The sequence below is a fragment of the Melopsittacus undulatus genome, chromosome Z (genome assembly GCF_012275295.1).
Source record: "Melopsittacus undulatus isolate bMelUnd1 chromosome Z, bMelUnd1.mat.Z, whole genome shotgun sequence".
NCBI classification, from domain to species: Eukaryota; Metazoa; Chordata; class Aves; order Psittaciformes; family Psittaculidae; genus Melopsittacus; species Melopsittacus undulatus.
The window spans coordinates 17,797,765-17,820,191 of NC_047557.1; the positions used below are offsets into that span (position 1 = coordinate 17,797,765).

Sequence of the window (22,427 nt, forward strand, 5' to 3'; positions counted from 1 at the left end):
TCACCACTGGGGAGGGGTTGGTGGGGAATGTGATGCTCCAAGGCAGCCTTGGCTGTAGCTATCATGAGATGGTAGAGTTTGAGATCCTCAGGGCAGTGAGAAGAGCACTCAGCAAGCTCACTGCACAGGACTTCAAGAGAGCAGACTGGCCTCTTAAGGAATCATAGAATCATCGAATAGTTAGGGTTGGAAAGGACCTCAAGATCATCTAGTTCCAACCCCCCTGCCATGGGCAGGGACACCTCACACTAAACCATGTTACCCAAGGCTCTGTCCAACCTGGACTTGAACACCGCCAGGGATGGAGCACTCACAACTTCCTTGAGCAACCCATTCCAGTACCTCACCACCTTCACAGTAAAGATCTTCTTCCTTATATCCAATCTAAACTTTGTCTGTTAAAGTTTTAACCCATTGCCCCTTGTCCTATCACTACAGTCCCTAATAAATAGTCCCTCACCAGCATCCCTATAACCCCCCATTTAGATACTGGAAGGCTGCTATGAGGTCTCCATGCAGCCTTCTCTGTTCCAGGCTGAACAGCCTCAACTTTCTCAGCCTGTCTTCATATGGGAGGTGCTCCAGTCCCCTGATCATCCTCATGGCCCTCCTCTGGACTTGTTCCAACAGTTCCATGTCCTTTTTATGTTGAGGACACCAGAACTGCACACAATACTCCAAGTGAGGTCTCACGAGAGCAGAGTAGAGGGGCCGGATCACCGCCTTCAACCTGCTGGTCACGTTCCTTTTGATGCAGCCCAGGATACGGTTGGCTTTCTGGGCTGTGAGCGCACACTGCACACACTGCTGGTTCATGTTCAGTACCTCTTCAGGAACCTGTCCAATAGGGTTCTGTAGGATAGAGCCTTAGAGGCAGGGGTGCCAAGACCGCTGGTTGATATTCAAGAATCACCTGCTCCAAGCTCAAGAGTGTTGTGTCCCAGCAAGAAGAAAATGGAGCAAAAATGCCAAGGGGACTCCATGGATGGCCAAAGAGCTGCTGACAAAATTCAGAGGGAAAAAAAAAGAAAAAGCTTGCAGAAGGTGGAATCGGGGACAAGCTGCCTGGGAGGAATACAGGGGTATTTTCTGGGAAGCTAAGTAAAGCTAAGGCCCAGTTAGAATTGAGCCTGGTCAGGGATGTCAAGGATAAAAGGAAAGGCTGCTACAGGTATGGTGCCACTAAACTGCACTCTTGTCTAAATTTTAAATCTTTTTTTTCCCATCAAAATAGTCTCTGAAATCCAAAAAGTACCAAAAAAATGTAAAGATTTAATCTAATATAATGTATTGATAAGGGTTAAATCAAATTATAAGAAGCCATTCTTATTATATAATGTTATCATTTGGAAAAGTCAGTAACAAAAAAAAAAGAAAAATCACAAAGTTCAGAATGTTCTTGACATTAATTCATGGCTTTATTGGTTCACAAAAAAGAACATACACTTATGCCATGTACAAAATTTCAAACAGCAAACAGGGTTTCATTAACTGGAAAACTCACTCTTTTTAGAAAATCTCCCTGTACCTATACTACTACTATGTACCCAGGTGCATAAATCCCTTTGGCATTGTACATATGACTAATAACAGTAACAAAAAAAATTGCTGTCAAAGTTTCTTTCTCTTTTAGTTTGAGTAACTTTGTTCTGACAGTTAGAAATCCTGTGACTTTTCAAGGCCCTCTTCTCCACAGCTTTGCTATTTCCCACATGAAACACAGTGCTGACTCAGCATTGTAATCCCTACTCTGAATTTTGTTGCCATAGCTGCAGCTAAGGTGGCCATTTAATGTTAGATATTTTGACTATGAGACACAGCAGCATGGTGATTACTGTGATCTAAATTGCCATCTTTCTGAACTCCTTTCTTTAGCTTACCTTTTAGGAGGGTTTCCATGCTGCTCTAAGTACTAGCTGGCTACATGGCTCAAACACACCAATATACCTAGTTTAAATACAACTATAAAACTAGCTATAAAATGATTCCAGGTGCTACATGAGTTACAGGAGTTGTTATATTATAGACAATGTAATCCACTTATCCTGTATAATTTGTTTTTGTTAAAATTCACCACCCCGATCTTATAGTCCTCCAAGAAACTAGGTCATTCAAGAAATTATAAACCTGGAAACTGGAATATACAAGATACAGCTCCTGAAGCTTTGTGATGGCTGGCTCCAAATCAGCTTACAAAATGGGCTGGACAATCTGGTGACATACCAACTTTGGCCTGTTTCTGGAAAAAAGTCTCATTTGCAGAATACTTCAAAATCTCAGCAAAGACCTGCCAAAAATATTTTTCTCCTAGCCTTTTCAATTAGCTTCACAGCAACCATGACTTAGCTGAGAACTGAGGCAACATCTATAAAAATGTGACATCTGTGTTCTGCCCCGGCTGAGTAAAATGCTTTCATGAAAGGCCATGAGACTTTAAACAGGAAAGGAAATGGGAATGTGAACAAACATGGTTAAGGATATGACCATTCATGTCACTTTATAACAATACTCATCTCTTTAATAAGAGAACTCATCAAAGCAAACAAATGCTGTTCTTGCAGTCAAAACTACAGGATGTCCTGGTAACACAAGACCTCACATTAGAGCCATAGACAATTTCCACAGACAGTAAATGCAAATTAATCGACGCATAACACTCATATTCACTGACTCACTAATAAGCATACCATTATTAATAAAATTAACCTGGCCTCTGGCAGATATGTTATTTTAACAACCCCACTGTGATCACTTGATGCTTGGACTCTGCTTTAATAAACCATCTTTGATGAAAGTGACAATTTTTTTTTAAATAGAAAGCATATCACATACTATGGAAAAACAGGCTGTTTTTTTTCATGGCTGTTACACTGAAGAATATATTTAAGACTTTTTTTTTCTCACACCTTACAAATGTGGATGAAATAAGATATTAATTTTTAGTTCCACCTATGTACAAAAGCCAGGTCACACTGAAGCTGCATCTATTAACGTTGTATCATCTGAGTCAACACTAACCTGAAACAGAACATCTGTCCATGGGATTCCTGGTTTATGCCAGTCGTAACCATCCGTTCTGAAAATTTCCACCTAGGAAATAGTTTTCCTGTTACCCCTTGTGTTTTGAGTTAGTTCTCATCTCTAAAACCTGTTAGAGTTCCCTGTAAGCTGGAGGAAATATTTGCATCTTTTTTTTTTTTCAGATTATACTTTTACAGCAAACAGAAAATATTTGGATGTCACACAAATGGCATAAAAATGGTACATGTGTAGTATAACATCTATTAATCTCTACCACTGTTGCTAGTAAGCTACAAAAGAGAATAAGATAGCATGAGCAGCTTTGTTGCATTTCAAAGATGAGTTTTCAGACTAAGAAAAAGCTACTCATCACAAACTCGTATTGTCAAAGCAGAACTTCCTCTTTCATTTTGACTATATAAACAATTACTAGGAAGTTCTAAAGTCACATTGGTTATACCCATGGATCATTTTACAGAAATGAAACACAGCTTCTTAATGTTTGTATCACCAGATAATGCCACCATTTGATTAAAATATTGTAAGAAATCTCTCTTTTTAAATGAAACCCAAAGATATGCTTGCCACGTGATCTAGGTCCACTAGTACTAGTGAAGAAAATCCTAAATTAAACTGGGTACTTAAATCCAAAATTCTGATATGAAAATTCTTGTTTCACCTCTTCTTTATATTTGGCCATAGCTACTCTGTTTGGGTGCTAACATGTTTCAGTCCATAAGGTTCTCCAGATACTTAACATTTCGGTTTTGCATGGCTAGAACTGTGCTTCAAAGTAGTTTGGTGTCTGATCTCCAGACCAGGCATTTCCCCTCAATTTTAATAAGAGCAGACCCTGTAGACACTCAGAGCACACTTAACACAAACTGATAGGATTGATTTCCTCACAAAATGCAGTTGCCACCAGTTCTTTTTGAGGCATGAATAGAAGAAAAAACTATCTGCACTTCCTGTAATAGCTTGATGTTAACAGCATTCATTGGATTAATTTCCCTTCACATTGTGAATCTGTCCAGATTCACAATGTCTTACACCACAAGGGAAATGTCCCAGCTCTTGAGCAGTTTGACAAGATGGCTAAGTTGGCATCATGGTGATAAGACAGTTCCTTGTCCTAGAACCACATGCATTCAGTATGATGCTCAGAACTCTCCTATGTAAGTGAACTAACCTAAAATGACTGAATGGATCCAGAGAACCAGAACAATTCAGTCACATTTAAAGCCCTCCTTCTGCATACCTGAAGGCTCTTTGGATGTGGAGACAATCAGAGTAGGCAGCATATTAAATGGACTCTAGCCCGCAAATGGCTAGAGACACCTATATCTGTGTCTCACACTAAAATACCTAGGCTTGAAAATGAGGCTGGATTTCAGACTCATGTATGTGTTTTATAATCATCTTACTTCTGGAAAACCCAATATGGGATAATATAACTAATATGGGCTTCATATAGAAGCACTGTCTTCTTACCAGAGTGACCTAACCACTCAGATAAGACCATCAAAGGGTTTGAAATCAGAAAACCACATTATTCACATTGACAGGCAGGTGGAGCAGTGAGATCTAGAGTACAGGTTTCAATAGGTAAAAATTACCATAGCACCCCTGAAACAAAGAGTTATAGCAATCTACAGAAGCTGGAATCCCAGCAGAAGTCTGGTTTGCAACATTCACTAAAAAAGTAGCAATGTGCTGTTTGAGGTTTTTGGTGGGTTGGCTTGGTTTGTTGTTTTTTGGGTCTTTTGTTAATCCATGCCATAAAACATACACTGGCATCATGGCCAGGCTCATGTTCCTGCAAAAAAAAAATCAAGATTTTTTTTTTTTATGATCATGAAGATTAAAGGAAAGTCTGAGCAGCGATACATATTTACGCTGGTTTTGCTCTAACTGAGCAAAATAATAGAAATGGAACAGGAATGTGTGCATGCCTCAAGGAAAAATGGGAGAGTTAACATTTTTATCTATGTAGAATAAAAACAATACATCGAGAATTTCACCATGGTTATTGCAGTCACAGCTACCTTTTTTCTGTAACCAAACAGCAATAAGTAATTATACTATGCAGACAAGCTGTGAAGGCAATGAATACAGTGCAGTGCAATGCAATACAATGTAAAATTCTGCAGACTATGTAATTATTTTGAGAAATTACTGTCATATACTAGTCTCTCTCTACAGCACGCTCACAGTAAGTTATTCTTTTATACAGTTTAATAGTTTAAATCTATCTGAACAATAAATAATATTGGTTATGCAACATAAGAGGAGAAGCATGTTAAAAGAAAGACATTTAAGTGTTAAGAAGTGGAGTTAATGCATGGACCAACATCCCAAGCTGGGATGTTATGTATAACTTTAGTCAAAAACCTTATAAATATATTTTGATTTCCAATTCATCCCCTTGATTTTGTACAATATTAATTTTTTTTCTTTCATCTCCTGAACTTGCAGTTACCAGTTCCATTCTCCTCAGACTCAATGCCATAGCTCCAATGACTTCAGTGCTGGAGCTATGAAATACTGAAAAAAAGGCTGTAATACTCAGAACAGAGAGATCAGTATTTCATTAAGGTGCAATAGACTGGTTTTTTTTTCTAGCCTTATTTATAGTGTATACTTTGAAGAAATACATATTAATGTTAAAGTATGGAAATACACTGCAGGGCTCAAAGATGTATTGTTGACATAGTAAATAGATAAATAGGCAAGTAAATAAGCAAGTAGGCAATCTCCTCATGTTGCAGGAGAAAACTGTGAATCGGGATATAAATTGCAAGGAGCTGGCTCAAATAAACAGCAAGAGCCTAAAAGATTATGAAAAGAGTAGAGGTATCATCTGCAGGAATCTTAAATTCTATTCTAATATAAAATTCCTTCTACGTGAGTATAAAGCAACAATCATAAAGAGATTGGTGGAAGAGTTATAACAGTAAATTATGCCATACAAATTAATCTCTTCGAAGTCTTCCTGTACTTTTGTGATACAGCTGGTTTTGATCTCTACCAACTTAGGATGAATACTGAAAAAAAATGCATCTGGAGAAAATAAGGAAAGAAAAGCAGCATGACTGAGGTTCTGAGATACTTCAAATCTGTTAAGGATGAAAATCAGACTATTTTATTTCAGTAAGAACACAGACTGTATCTTAATTTGGTTCATAACTATATATACAACATAACTACAATAGTCGGTACATAATTCAAAAAAGACCAATGAAGAAGACAAAAAGATATTGCAGAGAACAAATTTAACACAGAACATAAAGGACATTTTTCATAATGTTTTCTACCAACATTAATTAAATTAACACAAGCTGCAAAACAATTTTTTTATCAAGATTCCATTGTATAGTAAAAAGGATTTTTGGCACATTTGTACCACTGGTTAATACAGATGGAGCAGAAACATGGGCATTCTCCAAGAATATCAAGTATCAGCTAAAAGCTGAGCTGTAAAACATGAAAAGATTTATGCATAGAGTATTACTGGAACTATACCAAATCCTACTAGGTCTTAGTTCTGGTACTTGAAGAAGGAGTCCTTGAGTATCTCAGACATAATAAAAATAAGACTACAGCCCCACAAGTACTGCCAAATGAATTCTAACATGGTCCTAGAATCAGATAGGAAAAAATGGAGACTATGAAAATGAACAGAGTAATCAAGGTGAAAGACATCTTGGAGACTGTGAATAAGCAAGTGTAAGAAAAAATGTAAATTATCACTAATCTACAGTACAATGTGAATCATCAAAGATGAAAATAAGAGCTTTCACTGATAAATCTTCACTTAGAAGTTGTATGAACAAACTCTGCAGTATTTTCCATGCAGCGCATAATACAGTATAATAACAATGAACATTGCAGAAAACATGTTACATCTCTCTTGCAATTATTGTTGTCATACTATTCCTTTAATGGAAGTAAGTTAAGCACGCTTCTGCCTATTTGAAGTCAAAGTCTTGCATTACTCATTGCTCTTTTGTGCTACAGGTTGGAGAAACTTTTTACCTCACAATCAAAATGAATCAAAATTGCTCATATCCTCCATTAGAATAGAGGAAAAATTTCATGGAAAATGAGTTCTATGTACATTATAGTCACATTATTTAGAAGACTGCCTGTCATTGTAACTACTTGCAAAACTCCGGTTCCTATTCGTTCACCCTCACCTTTGGGACAGAACACATTTCCATGGTTTTTGGGGGAAATAATGCCCTCTTGAACAGAGAATTGGGTTTTTGTGCTATCTTAAATTTCTGTTGTCGTTTCAAAGTCTAATCTTTCAAAGTTTTTAACTTAATCTTTAACCACAAATAGTTCTATCAATCAGATTCCACAGAATTACTAGCGTACTTATTCTACATGTTTTCGTCAGTACTTCACTGAAACTGAACTGGGAGGCAAAGTTCAAAATGACAAATCATGTTTGATTTATAGCACTATGACTTTAAACTAATCTTAACTTTTTCTTTTATTTTTTATTATTGCTAATGAGCAGCAAGTCCAGGGGAGGGCCTCAGAGATGATCAGAGGGCTGGATCGCCTCTCCTAGGAAGACAGATTGAGAGAGCCTGGCGAAGCAAAGGCTCCAGAGCAGACCTTACAGGAGCTTGCAATACCTAAACAGGGACTACAAAAAATCTAGAGAGGGACTTTTTGCAAAGGCATGTAGGGATAAGGCAAGGGGTAGTGGATTTAAACAGAAAGACAGCAGGTTCAGATTAGGTATTAGGAAGAAATTCTGTACCGTGAGGGTAGTGAGGCACTGACACAGGTCGCTCAGAGAAGCTGTCCATGGCAGGCGGTTTGGAACTAGATGAGATTTAAGGTCCATTACAACCCTAACCATTCTAATAATTCTGTGATTTTCTATGCTATTACAATCCACTGAAACTAATAATATTTGTTATGTAGATACTGAAATTACCTAATATCTACTTGTGGGCCTAAGAGCACCTCATCTAGGGATTCCTGCTTAACATACAAAGGTTCCTTACTACTAATGTATAAACCTTCAAACTTTGAGAAGAGCATTTAGTGACATGTTATGAATAGTTGCCTGAATGAATGCACCCAGAGAAACACAAGCTTTGAAAAGCTGCAGCAGCTATTCTACAAGCAGTAGCAGTTGGCTTTTTTCTGAATTAGTTTGGCATTCCAAAATAAATAATGGCCTGTAAGTCTATAATGTATTTTACTTTTCTGAATGTGTGCAAACTAATAAGAAATGCTAGCTCAGTTCAGCAGTTCGTCTTTTCTCATGTCTACCATTTGGCACTGCCTAATGCAGGATGCAAAAGATACCACCACAAACAAAACAAACAAACAAAAGGCACAGAAAACTCACAGCAAAACCAAAAAACAAAACCCAAACAAACACCACAAAAATCAAACAAGAACAAAACAAACAAAAACAAACCACCACAAGAATAATTTGGAAGACATTAGGAATAACCCCACACAAAAATGTTTCTCTTATTCTCAAAAAAGTCTTATTCTTCAACACGATGCACATTTTCCACATACATACTAAATATCAGATATACTTCGAACAGGTTTGAACTGATTATTTTAATCCATGTGAATGTCCTCAGCTTCCCTGTAAAAACTAGCAGGAGTAATACACTCACAAAAAAAAAATACAGCTTTTTCCATAATCTCAGTCTTCTTTTAGTTTTGAATGCCATTTTGGTTTCCTTTCATTTCATGCATAAAATCTTTAACAGGAAAAATGTGTCTAGTCTTTTAAAATGGTACCAACAGAGCTCAGATCCTCATTCAGCAAAGGCTGCACATGTGCTTAATTTCACTAACTTCAAGTAGTCCCAGTGTGGTAATTTTATACTGTGTAAAAGTATTTTATACTGTGTAAAGGCAAGCATATATGAGTAAATTATTACTGAATAAGGACCTTTGCTCTTAAGCCTGGCTTTGAAATGTGCACTGTTTTCTAAAATTTCCACAGATCTACAAGTAAAGGTGTACCCAAAATGTTCTCATAAACTTAAGACATAAGCTGGAAGATATATCGGACTATTATAGTGATGATTAACAGCTGCAGTTTATTAGCCTCAGAGGAATTTACAAAAATTCCACTAACTTCCACTTATTCACCAAATTCTTAGCTCCAATTCAAAGAAAAAAATAAGGATTTTCCCAGTAGCACCACAATGTCCAAATCCTTATATTTTGTTTTCCTTTTAACTTGTTTGATGAACTGTGGGTTCTCTTGTTTTATGAAGAGCAAAATGATATTTCATCGGTGCAGCGCAAGACCTCATACATTGCTGAAAGGGAAGTCACTCCACCTTGAGCATCACTTTGCTAAACACAAAAAGTCCTGCAAACTGCTCTTTTACTGGGTGTAATGAATGCTGAAAATCCCTGCTCACAGGCCTGAATCTGGCTGATTATTACCCTTGTGATTTATTCAGTTATTTATTAATGAAGTCATTCAGGGGCAGTGAAAGAGGGGGGAGGGATTCCATGCAAATGTTCAGTAGATGAGGGCAAAGGCTGGCATTTCCTCTACGCAGCAAAACACTGGGAGAGTCAAAGACGTGAGAAAATCGTCCACTGTCTGAACAGTTACTGCATCCCCGGACCCGCAGAGAATGGGGAGGGGGTGGCTGGCTTCCTCCTGCAGGCAAATGACCGGCCGTAGAGTGCATTTTTAAGGGGTGATGTAAGAGAAATTAAACCTGGCCAACCAACCACGCTCCCTACCTCAACGATGAAACTTTCTCCTCCCGCGAAGGGTGAGAGAGGTAGCCGTGGAACACGCCCAGCTTTCTCCTGCCCTACTGGGAGTGGGGCTGGGCGGCGGGAGACACGTATTAATTAATTATGAGCGGGCAGATGTCCCTTTAAGGTCTGCTGTGCTCGCCGAGGGTTGCAGCCTTGGAGGTTTGAAGGGAGAGCTTTAGCTTTATTTGTACATCTTAGCGCTACGCTAGTTCTGCGGGGAGGTTTCCAAAGCTCAGAAGTCTTTGGGGGCGGGTGGGAGGAAGCTAAATTCTTCTTGATGAGAAGAAGCAACGTAAAGACTTGACTAACAAACAGGAAATGCCTGACTCGGCCGTGAGGCGGACGGGAGGGCAGAGCACTGAAATGTACTCGCACCGAGCACAGCCGAGCGCGCCGGCGGCAGGACCGCTCCCGCCGCTCCTGCACGAGCCCCGGGCCGCGGCCCCGGCCCGCAGGAGCCCAGGTATGGCCGTCTCCTACTGGATGCTGACAGGTGAGGAAAGCCCCCTTTCTGTCTTGAAGACCCAGGTCCCAAGAGCGGCTCTGCTCCCTGAGGGAGGGGGGTGAAGCTGTTGGGGGCCGGCACCCGCGGGACCGCGATCACCCTCCCCAGTCCCTCCACCTTCACCTGCCAGGGAATGCACTCTTCGGAGCTGCCTTGCCGCCGAAGCCCGGGAGGGATTTCCTCGGTTTGCTTCCCTCCGGAAACCTCAATCCCTAAAGCAACCCTAGAACCCATGGGGTAGCGGGAAGGCTGCCAGATGAGGATGAATGGGTGAAAAGAAAAACTGCAGTTGAATCTGGCTTGGAAAAAGAAACTTCTTCTAAACTAGGGTACCTCCTGTTTTGCTCTATTCAGCTTTCAAATGTACTGAGTGGTAAAAGGAGAGAGGAAGCAGTTAACTGCACCCAAGTAACTTCAGAAAGATGAGTTCATCCTTACTTGCAATATGTAGTATTTCCTTTTAGGGTTTCATTTATTGTTAGGGACTTGCTGTTTGGTAAAACAAATACAGTAAGTAACAATCCCCCTAGCTAGTCAATCTGTAGTAACAGTTTGGATGTGAAATCAGGGGAATCAAATGCAATGCTGGGATTCATGTGCTTGCAAAGTTGGACACAGGCTCTCCAGCAGTTCTTGCGCTGGCAACTAGGACACAGAGAACCTAAGGCAGTGCAGAGGAAGAAATCAATTTCATAAGAATCGTCAAAATGCGGGCGACAGCAAGTGGGGAAAAGGCAAATGCAGGGTTTTTCTCTCTTTACTTTGTGCTTATTGTGCAAGAAAGAACAGATACAGGAAAATATGAAAATCTGAATGCACTACTTGGTGTGCCACACTTAGTCGTTTTTTACAATTTATTGCTCTTACTACACTGTGATATTCTCCAAAATATGCTTTTGTTTCTGTTCCTTCATAAAAGGAGGCTTTGTAAAGTGGCAAGAACTTGGTGTACCACAGCTTCCCCTCAGAGCTGCAAAGTTGCTACTGGTACTGCTGAGAGATAACTTCATCAATAATGACAAAAAGGTTTACTATCAGATAGAAAAATGCCTGAAGGGTGGGTTCCATCCAGATCTGTCAGGAGCTTACTACCTTTTGTTGGGGTTTTTTTTGTTTATATACTTGGCTTTTTTTAAAAGTTGTTGTGAAATATAATACACTAAGAAGTATGAGGAGGCATTACACACACCAGGAATAGGATTCAAATTGTCTCAGATAAATAAGAGAAATAGTCCTGCATAAACAAGTCAAAATGTCATAAAAATAAGGACAATGAGTTGTAGAATTACTATGGAAAAATAAATAAATGTGAATTAATTACATGCTCCTCTCTCTTAAAAAGAAAAAAAGGCAAATAATCCGGCATGTACTAGCAAACAAAAGCAATCTAGAATAAAGGAGGTGCATAGAGGTGTATGTTTGTGTATTTATAGGGTTGCATATTTTTTTAATTCAACTTCGTGAGACCTCTGAGAATCTTGAGTACAGGAAGTGAAGTCTGACAGATACAAACAGGCAGACTTGCACAGAGAAGTGACAAGCAGATAAGGGCTGATAAAAATAATGTATGAAGAAAGACTGAATGAGTTAGGCTTCTTTACCTATGAGAAAAAACTAAGGGCAAAATGTTGAGAATTTAAAATGCATATTTTTACCACAGTATTATTAGCGAGAATATTCTTCCAATGTCAATGTTTTCTTTCTTTGTTTTGTGGAAGCACTTGATTGTGACTTTCTCTGTAGCATATATTAATTTATCAAGAGACTGATGAATAGTTGGCTCTCCACGTCCAACAAAGGACAAGAGAAAATCCATGCAACTCACTGTGGAAAAAAAACCAAACAAAACAACAACCAACAAAACTTCGCTAATATTTAGAAGAACTTTATTACTCTTCAGGTAATGAACTGCTAGAACAGGCTACCAAAAAAACCCATCCCTGCATAATCTCCTTCACTTAAAGTTTTGATGAATTTGGATAAACACCTATGAGGGATGGTTCAGGTTTACTTCACCTTGCCTCAGTGTAAGTGGTTTGACTAGGGATCCAGCCCTCTGTTTCAACAGAAAAGGAAGAAACCAGTCCAAAGGGTTCCATTGGTTTTTAATGTTTCTTTACTTTGAGTTTTACACATAGCCTGTCCCCTCCTGGAATTTTGTCTTCATTGGTGATGATCACATTGTTGGTACTGATTAAGAGTACTTGTCTTTATTATAGAAAAGACCAGTAATCACAGACACAGAACGGTATGCAGAAAATAAAGTGGTATCTCTCCAGAGTCTGCAAAGGCAGAACAGACACATAGTGATAAAGGGTAAAACCACATTTTCACCAGTTACTCTCCCCATCTTTATCTCTTTTGCTCCTGCAACATTATGCCCAACATTTCTCAGCAAATTTCCACCTAAATTTGAGACTCTTTCCCACTAGTCTTTCTTACCTAGGACTTCAGTGTGTTTGCATGAATTCTACCTAAATTGGTTACAATGTGGGGGAGAGAGGGTTTCCTATGAACATGATCTCTTCTTGTTTAAAATCTGTACACAACCCATCTTCATAAAGCAGCTGATTAAGACTGGGAGATGTATGGCAGTCTGTCTCACATGTTTTCAAAATAATCTCACAAAACCAGCATGACTCAAAAATCCCTGTGAATGTATGCTATCACCATTTTTGTCTTCTACTGTGTTTAAGAAGGTCAGATTGCTGCAATAATTACACCTATAACACTGTTTTTAAAAAGTGATATATGGCAAAATATCACATATTTAAGACTATGGCACTTAGTCTTAGACTTTTACCAAGACTCATACAGACATGTATGCAATTTTGAATTGTCACATTAAAACTATAAGTAGAGTTAAAAGTATCCACTTGATTTGGCTCTACTGGGGTCAAATTCATCTCTCTTCCTGACATTAGCAAAATTAGTATAGACTTACAAACAGTTACATGGTTCTTGAAATGTTCTTTTTTGTCTACTGCCCATTCTTTGACATAATAAAAAAAGTACAATATCTACTACTTACTTTTTAGCAGGGCAGGCAAGTACCATCACTAGTAAATGCTTTCCTTTGTAAGTTGACAATGGTCTTGCTAATTGTGAATACATTGTTGAAGTTCACAGTTGCCACTAAATACTTGTGGATCACTGTTCATAACTGGATAAAAACTCATGGTGATTTGCTGGAGAAGGAACTTCTCAAACAAAGCCCAGAAAGCCATCTCAAAATGTGTCTCCTTTTGTAACTGTCAATTTAATAGGCAACTTTGTTGCAAGGTGGTGACTCTTTGTTCTGGTTATTTCTCATTTTTTTTTTTATGGTTGTGTGGGTGGGTTTTTTATAATGCAGCAAGTCACCTGCTTTTATGAGCTGAAAGTTTATTTCCTACTGGATGATACTGGATGCCAACTTGCAACCTTTATCTTAAACATATGGCTTCTTCAGGGCTGTGAGGCTGCTTATAAAAATTTGACAGGAACCAACAAGCAGAGAACAGTTTGTAAATACATAACAGCAAAAAGGGGGGGAGGGGAAATAACATGGAAGGTAAATATGCACTACAGCTAATTTTTCTTGAAAGAATAGCATGAGGTCAACCCTTGTAATATTATATTTGCAAATAAGAAAATTCACCGTAAAATCACCATGCAACATACAAAGATAAGTGAAAGGAAGTCTTAGAGAAAAGCTGAATGCATGCTCTCTGCCTAAGCCACATGGTACTAATACAAAATTATAAGTATGTACAACCCCAAATTAAACAGTTATTTATACATGTGCTTATGTTATATCCCCTTGGGTGGTCCAGCTTCCTTCTGTGAAACTATTCATACTAACAGAGTTAAGCATGTGTACTCACAGGAAGAAAGTCTGAGGTCTGATATGTAATCCAATTATGTAATATCTGATAAAATTGTTTTTACATCAGTATCAAGCTTAGAAACAAGGAACACACATTACAGAGCCAGATCTGAGTTCAATGTCCTGTCACAACTGACTAGTGCTACATACTTGAGAGAAAATTCTATGTATGCCATAATGGGAGATATGAGACTTTTGCTCACAGTAGCCTTGTATCTCATTAAATCCTTGACTCTGAAGGCTTTCCAATTCAGCAAATTCCATAATCCACAGTGGGGTGGTTTGGTTTTTTTTTTGTTGTTTGTTTGTGGGTTTTGATTTTTTGGTTGGTTTTTGTTGGCATTTCTCTAGGGGTGGTGGTTCATTTTCCAGAAAAAAAAGAGAAATAACTAGAGGAAACCATAAACTTCCTTTTAACAATTCTAACTTTGCCACTTTCTCAGCTCTGAGAGGATGTCCTCTTGCTTTTTGGTTATCATATTAAGTGTGTAGACATTCCAAACTTACTGTATCTGGTCCAGTTGCCTTGATACAGTCAGTCATCATGGCATGTTAGTTTGCCTACCTTCTCTATTTATTCTGATGCTGTTGTTTTGAATCATTCTTTATTTTTTCTTCCATTCCCCATTATCTTCATTTTTTCTGAATTTGCAACATTCATTCTGAAATGGTGCTTTCAGTGTCATACACAGCTTCAAAATAAGCTGCACCACTTGCACAATGATTATTTATTATTATTCCTAGGTTGTTAAATTTGTCTAGGCTGTAAATTGAGCTGTGTAGTTATTGGTCAAGTCTCTTTTTCATGCAAGTACCACTGAACTAATCTGTGTGGTTTTTCAAGGCATACTACTTACATCTGTCATCACCAAACTTTGTCTGAAATGCGCCTATCTACTCCTGAAGCTTCTCAAACTGTCTCATTCTAAGTAACTAGTAGACACAGGAAGGAAGTGAAATTTCAGTACAGGCTAAACTGTAACTTGGAAGTTTAACCGGAAACTTTTAAGCCGAAATTCAGTTCAAGAGTAATGTCAAAGTAATAGCTCAGGCGGTGGCTTTGCTCTCCTCGCTGGTCACGCACCAGACATTGTCAGGTACCACGCCGGCCCTGCCCGGCTCTGAGGCATCGAGGCTGCACTGCCGCGTCCTCTTTACCCTTCCCGTCGTTCCCGGTCTGTAAACATCACCTGCCACAACTACTTAGCTTTGCGAATTTTTCTCTCTTCTCCAACGTGAGGGGAGGTGTCAAGAGCCTCTGAAAGTCCGAATCGAGGACGGACCCTGCAGGCTCCGACACACCCCTTACCCCCGCCTCTCTCACGGAAGACCACACCAATGCACAGCCCGCCCCACAACACACGGGAGCATCTCGACTGTTTCCCACGGAGCTCTCCCAGTCTGCGCGACTCCGGCTTGCGGCATCCCCCACGTCAGCACCCCCCCACCCTCCTGAGGCCCCACTCCTACTCACAGGCACGAGCGGGAACAGCTGTGCGCATGCGTACAGAGCGCAAAGGGTAAGCGGGTGGACCGATAAGCGGCTAGCCGGCGCCTACGAGAACTGACTGCGCATGCGCTGTGGGACGGCGAAGTCCTGCGCACGCGCGCCGGGAGGCCGGCTGTTCGTTTTTGTGAGGCGCCGCCGTACCTCAGGGCCGGCCTAGGCTTTGCCGGGGGTGTGTGGCAGGCCAGTGTATCTTGCGGGTTGAGGGAGGCCGCCAGCTAGCCCGCCAGCCGGCCAGCTAACGGGAGCGTGCCGCTCCCGCCGGGTTTAGCCGTCAGGCCTCCCGGGACAGGACTTCTGGCCGCTGCCGCTGCGGGAAAGTCGTGGGGACTTGTCGGCGCGAGGACCTGCCAGGATGAAGCTGGTGAGGAAGGACCTGGAAAAGGACAATGCGGGACAGGTGACGCTGATCCCTGAGGAGCCCGAGGACATGTGGCACACCTACAACCTGCTGCAGGTGGGTGACAGCCTGAGGGCCTCCACCATCCGGAAGGTGCAGACCGAGTCTTCCACGGGCAGCGTGGGCAGCAACCGCATCCGTACCACCCTTACCCTCTGTGTGGAGGCCATCGACTTTGACTCGCAGGCTTGCCAGCTGCGTGTCAAGGGCACTAACATCCAAGAAAATGAGTATGTCAAGATGGGGGCCTACCACACCATCGAGCTGGAGCCCAACCGGCAGTTCACTTTGGCAAAGAAGCAGTGGGACAGCGTGGTATTGGAGCGTATCGAGCAGGCCTGCGACCCAGCGTGGAGCGCTGATGTGGCAGCTGTGGTCATGCAGGAGGGGTTGGCTAACGTCTGCCTGGTCACTCCAAGCATGACGCTTACCCGTGCCAAGGTGGAGGTGAACATCCCTCGCAAGCGGAAAGGGAACTGCAGTCAGCACGACCGAGCCCTGGAGAGGTTTTACGAGCAGGTGGTGCAAGCCATCCAGCGGCATATCAACTTCGAGGTTGTGAAGTGTGTACTGGTGGCTAGCCCAGGCTTCGTGCGGGAGCAGTTTTGTGACTACATGTTCCAGCAGGCAGTCAAGACTGACAACAAGCTTCTTCTGGAGAACAGGTCCAAGTTCTTACAGGTAAGGAGCTAAACAGTTTTCAGAGTGGGTAGAAAGAGGCTTAAGAGCTGTCTTTCATAACAGAAGATCATTACAAGGGTGATGGGAAATAATAAATTTGACAAAATAAATTTATGTCTGTTTATCATAAGGAAATTACTCTCATGCCTCCCAAACTGTAAGGTAGTTATGCAAGATACAGGGATGGTTCTAGGATACCTTAGGATATCTTAATACGAAGTAGAGAAAATATTAAATATTTCAAATACTGTATAAAGGCATATTTAATTTTCAGCTAAGAGTGAAAAGCTGGGAAACAGTTTAATTGTGGTGTTAAACTCTCATACTGTATATCATACATATTTTTTGCTTTTTGACAAAGCAAAATTACAGCTTTTTTAAAACCTTTTTCTTTAAAAAGTACACGAATGTGGTATAGTTTAGTAGTTCTGTTGTTACTTTTGTACTGCATGGTTGAATGTTCTACAGACCATAGCATTTCTTCTTGTTCCTTAGTCATCTCATTGGTTGAGTGGGGTTTTTTGCCTTTCACTGGAATAGGCAAACTTGAGTTTTCCTTTTCATAAGGATACTTGAATAATTTTTTGAGTTCACTTCTAATTTACACTTGCAAAAGGCTGACAGGGGAGGGTGGACTGAGCTGTGTCCCAGTGCTCAATGATCACAGTATGTAGGAGACACATTGCTCCAAGAAGCCTCCTTTTGTATTTGTAGCAAAGTGATAATAGTGTGAAAAGTTTTAATGTACTTAACAGCTTTGCAAACATAGTAGCTATGCAGTTTTGCAAAACTTGATGCTTTTGTATTTATGTCAGTAGTGTTAAAAAGTCTTCCTCTTCTGGAATGCTTTAAAAAGGAAGTCCTTAAGTCTTAGTTTCATAGTAGTTTCCAAGTAGCCTGGGGACTGTCTGCAATAGCTTTCATATTTAACCCAGCCTTTGAATAAGAGAAGCAGCTTCTCTGCACATTTTAAAATATGTTTTAAGAGATTAGACATATGCTTTGGGTTGCAGGAAAGATCCTTTAAGAAAAGAATCAGGTAGGTTCCAAGAAAGAGATATAGTGGAAATTGTTTATGATTGGCTAATAAAAATGTCCTTTATATTTAAATAAAAAAAAAAAAAAACGAACCAAACAAAAAACCAAACAACCAAACCTTTGACTTTTTTTTACCTTAGGTCCATTCTTCCTCAGGACACAAATACGCACTGAAGGAAGCCCTCTGCGACCCAGCTGTAACTAGCCGTCTGTCTGACACTAAGGCAGCTGGTGAGGTCAAAGCTTTAGATGACTTCTATAAAATGCTGCAACATGAGCCTGACCGGGCTTTTTATGGTCTAAAACAAGTGGAGAAGGCCAATGAAGCTATGGCCATCGATACCTTGCTGATCAGTGATGAGCTTTTTCGGCACCAGGATGTGGCTACACGTGCTCGATACGTTAAGTTGGTAGATAGCGTACGGGAAAATATGGGTACAGTACGCATTTTCTCCAGCCTTCATGTGTCTGGAGAGCAGCTTGGCCAGCTGACAGGGGTGGCAGCCATCCTGCGCTTTCCTGTTGCTGAGCTATCTGACCAGGAAGATGAATCTAGCTCTGAAGAGGATTGATAACAGTGACTTCATTTCCAAGTCATGTTGAAATGACATTAAAGACCCTCCCTTCCTAAATATGGTGTGCAGATGTGTAATGACATGTAATTTAAGTTTTTGATGGTATTTTGTACAGTACATAGCTCTGCTCAGCACACTAGTGGTAATGATTATTGGTTCTGTGGTAATGATTATTGGTATATTGTGCATTAGAGCTGACTATTTTTGCAAGCTACACCTTGGACCTCCAGCAGTACAAGAAGCTGATTTGACTCCCCAAAGTTGCTCGTTCTGTATGTTGAGGCAAATTGACAGTTTAGTATTTTAGAATGTGTATGAAAAGATAATAAACTAAGAGGAAGAAAGTATGTTAGACCATCTATTTCTGTTCAGGTGCTTGGAAAGAGTATTGCAGAACAAATAAAAACTTCATGCAAGACCTAGCAAAACTGCTTGATCTTCTTGGGAATTCACTGTTATTCCTAAGATGTGGCAAAGGAATAGGATCAACAAAATCTGTAGGGGGTTTTGTGGTATTATGAGTCTAACTACTTAAATATTTCTGTGAAACTTGAAAATCTTTCACAAACCAGACCCTTTAAATTAACCACTTCCTTCCTAATATCATAGTACATGCAAGACAAACTGTGAGGCTCAGTGCACTGATTTTGATTATCCTTCTGAATGCTGTTACCTTTGGAGATTGTCTTGGATGCTAACAAGGTATGGTGTATCTTGTAATTGACTATATTCTCATAAATTTGCATTTTAGCACCTAGTTCTGACAAGGTGTATGAAAAAGCTTACAAAATCAGGGCCCTAGTTTACATGAGGAAACTTCTGATAGCAAATAGTTCATAATCTGATATTTTTCTATTTGTGTACCTCTTTAAAAACATATGTAAGCTTTGATACAGAGGTAAAGATTTGTACATTTAACTTCAGCTTAAGGTAATGAGAACTTGAAAAATCAAAATTACTTTCCCAGTTCTTTGATCTGCTCAAACTACTGAGCCACTGTGAGTTTTGTTTCTTTACTGGACCATGAATTTTAGACTGAGGAAGCATAATCTACTTTCAGATTCTGAAATATCTTCATCGTAAACCAGTGTTTTTTGGTGTAGGTTGTGTGTGTAGCTAGGCATTCCTTTTTTTTAAATATGATGGGAGAGGGGGAACAGGAGAGACTTGCCAAAATTAAATTTCATTTAAGCAAACCATGGAGTACTTGAAGAATATGGAAATGGACATAACAATGGAAGATGAAAAACACTAAGACTTTTATTCAGAGTGGAATAATTTTAGGAAAAGCTTTTCTAATGGTACTCCCATATGCTGATGGGTGCCAGCCCTGTGAATTTGGTATTATCTATTACTAGCTGAAATATCAGCCTACACTCCTTTATAGAGAAGTACTTTGAGTTAAAAGCTATTTTCTCCATCATACAGAGAGTCTGTAAGGAATGCATGAACAGAACTTAAGTTAGGGCTGGACTTTAGTACTACTTTGATTCTTCTCTCACTGAAGACAAGCCCAGCAAGTTGGTTGTTTAGAGTCAGCTTGTGCAGATAAATTATATTATTTAGCTTTATGTTTTTTGTCTGGAATGGTGTTGAATGCCAGGAGTCATAAGGTGCTCATGTAGGCTTCCTTCAGCAGTTAGGACTGGTTAAATTTTTTTTTTTTTTTTAAATACACCTAAATAGAGTTGCCAGCTGGAAATTCCTGATTCCTGCAATGTACAGACTTACATGTAAAGAACATGTGAAACAGGTAAAATAATATGACCTTCAATAAATGCTACTTAGGTGCAGCAAATTATGGCTTCAATCAGACTCATGACCGGTGCAGCAAATTATGGCTTCAATCAGACTCATAAAGTCTAAATTATGAGTTTAATTTCTTTAAAATAGACCGGTATGCTAGTATTTCCCTTCTTTTAAGTAGTGCACATTTGTTACAATTGCACACAAATTATACTTACTTACATTCAAAATTGTAGTACACCAGGAGATTGTTGGTTTTAATTCTCAGTAAACTGAAAGACAAATTGAACAATTCCTTCATTGTAGAATGTTTTGCTATTATATGAGAAGATAACTAAAATGTAAACAAAAATTTCTGAATATTTTTTTGCAGTGTATTTTGCAAAGGTTACAATGGAAATTCTGCAAGTCTTGTTTTGTGCTTGTGGTAGTATCTCCAACGAAAAAAGCAGCCATTTTGCTGCTGTTTGGGTTTGATTTTTTTTTTTTTTTAGGTGTAATAGCAAACATCTGGGAAAAAGTACATTCATAGTTGAATTATTTACACTAAGAATTAATTTTTTTTTAAATTTTATTTTTTAGCTATTGCCATCATGGCATTAAGCCTCTGAAAGAAAAAAACATTTAGTTGCCCATAGTATGGAAGGGTGGGATTTTCTTTTTTGGTAAGCATTTTTGTAGTAAAATAAATATAAAGTCACTAGGTAGACAAATGCTTCCTGTTTCAGGAAACAGCTTAGGGGCTTGGTATTGAAAGTAGGCTGTGTGCACTAGTTGCAGATGCTTGACCTGGCAAAGTTCCAGGGTTGCTGGTATCTTTTACATTTAAAGGAATTTTGAATAGTCAAGAGAAGTCCATATTGACAAAAATGCTTGCTTAAGACAGCCCTTAATATCTGTGTGTAGATAACACCTACACAGAAGGTGGATGTTATCTGCAGATTAAATGAGGAAGTGCTGAAGCCATGGGAATTTTTTTTTGTGTCTTTGGAAGTAAACATGCATGAACTAAAAGCTGTCCACGATATGAAAATTGTTCACTTGCGCCATGAAGTATCTAGTAATTTTGAATAGTGTCTCAACATATTTTCTGATTATGTTCTGACAAATTCTGTGAATTAGTAGCATGGTATACCTTTCAATTTTTAATTTTTCAAAGTAAATGAATGCATCCTGGAGGAAGAAAGCTATGAAATCAGCCTGATCCTCAACCCTGCTGTGTTCCTCAAAGATTCAGATAAATTCATTAATTTAGGTCATAAAGCTCCTCTTGCAAACTCATACTTTGGAGCAGGTCCCAGTTGGTTAGTTTTTGATTTTGATTTAAGTTCTATTGCTATGTAATATTTTTGGTGGTTGTTTACCAACTTTGTTGCAAAACATGAGGTCAGCTTCAGCAAGAAACCAGAATAATCCTTAGTTACAAAGCAAAACTAAAAAATCTTTCAGTAAAACTGTGAAGCATTTTACAGTATCTAACCTCAGGAATTCCTTATCTCCCTCCTCCTGTCTTTACCCTCTTACTGGTAATAAATGATTTTTGGCCACTACCTGGCCACCAGTGTAACAAGAGCCCATAGCTATTCAGCTTAATTTGATAGGTAACTAGCATGATGTTTTTAAAGTCATGTGAATGTCTTAAATAATTTTCCTTTACTACTTTTCTCTCAGAGGTTAAGAAGCCCTGAATATTAAACCTGTCTTACTTGCCCTTTTTAAGTTTCTCAGTTTAACTTCTGAGCTGCTGACCTTGGTTTTCCATTTTCTGTGAAGGTTGTGTTATAGCAACATTCTCTTTTCATTTGTAGCTTAAACTTCTCTAATTTCTTTCTGAGGCTGCCTTATCCATCCAGCAAATGTGCCCAGTTTCGTAAAGACAAAGTGGGAATAAATGGTGCACTCATGCATGTGATCTTTTCTAGTCACCCTCCAGTAATTTTTTTCTCAGATTTTCATATCTCTAACTTTGTGAAGAAAATAAGCCTGTTTCGCAAAGGAATAGATGTGTAGTTTTGCAGGAAGCAGCGTTCTTGGAATGTTTACACTATTGTTTTACTTGAAGCCACATTTGTGCCGTGTGTGGTCCATTGCTTTTACAAAAAAAATCTAAGAATGCAATTTTTAAAATGCAAAACTGCAATTAGGAATCCTTGTTTGTAACCCAAAATTGGAATTCCTGCAAGACACATAGTAGCAAAGAAATGAAGGAGGGATTTCAGAAAACTACTTATCTATGTCCTTTTTAGATATGGCAAAACTTCAGACTTGATTTTTTTTTTTAACTTGCTCTCTGATATGCCAGTTGCTTTTAT

The 22,427-nt window shown here is 39.3% G+C and overlaps 2 protein-coding genes across 2 annotated transcripts in view; both read left to right on the plus strand.

Moving 5' to 3' along the window:
* Positions 1-10,198: 10,198 nt before the first annotated feature.
* ITGA1 (integrin subunit alpha 1) overlaps positions 10,199-22,427 on the plus strand; it is a 76,302-nt gene continuing 64,073 nt past the window's right edge. Inside the window, 1 exon segment of the mRNA XM_031051669.2 lies at positions 10,199-10,288. Within this exon segment, the coding sequence (XP_030907529.2) occupies positions 10,261-10,288 (28 nt within the window). The 5' untranslated portion in view covers positions 10,199-10,260.
* PELO (pelota mRNA surveillance and ribosome rescue factor) lies at positions 15,734-19,720 on the plus strand. The gene is made up of 2 exons (XM_005151960.4): positions 15,734-16,756; positions 17,935-19,720. The coding sequence occupies exons 1-2, from the start codon at positions 16,031-16,033 to the stop codon at positions 18,364-18,366; spliced, it is 1,158 nt and encodes a 385-aa protein (XP_005152017.1). The 5' UTR covers positions 15,734-16,030; the 3' UTR covers positions 18,367-19,720.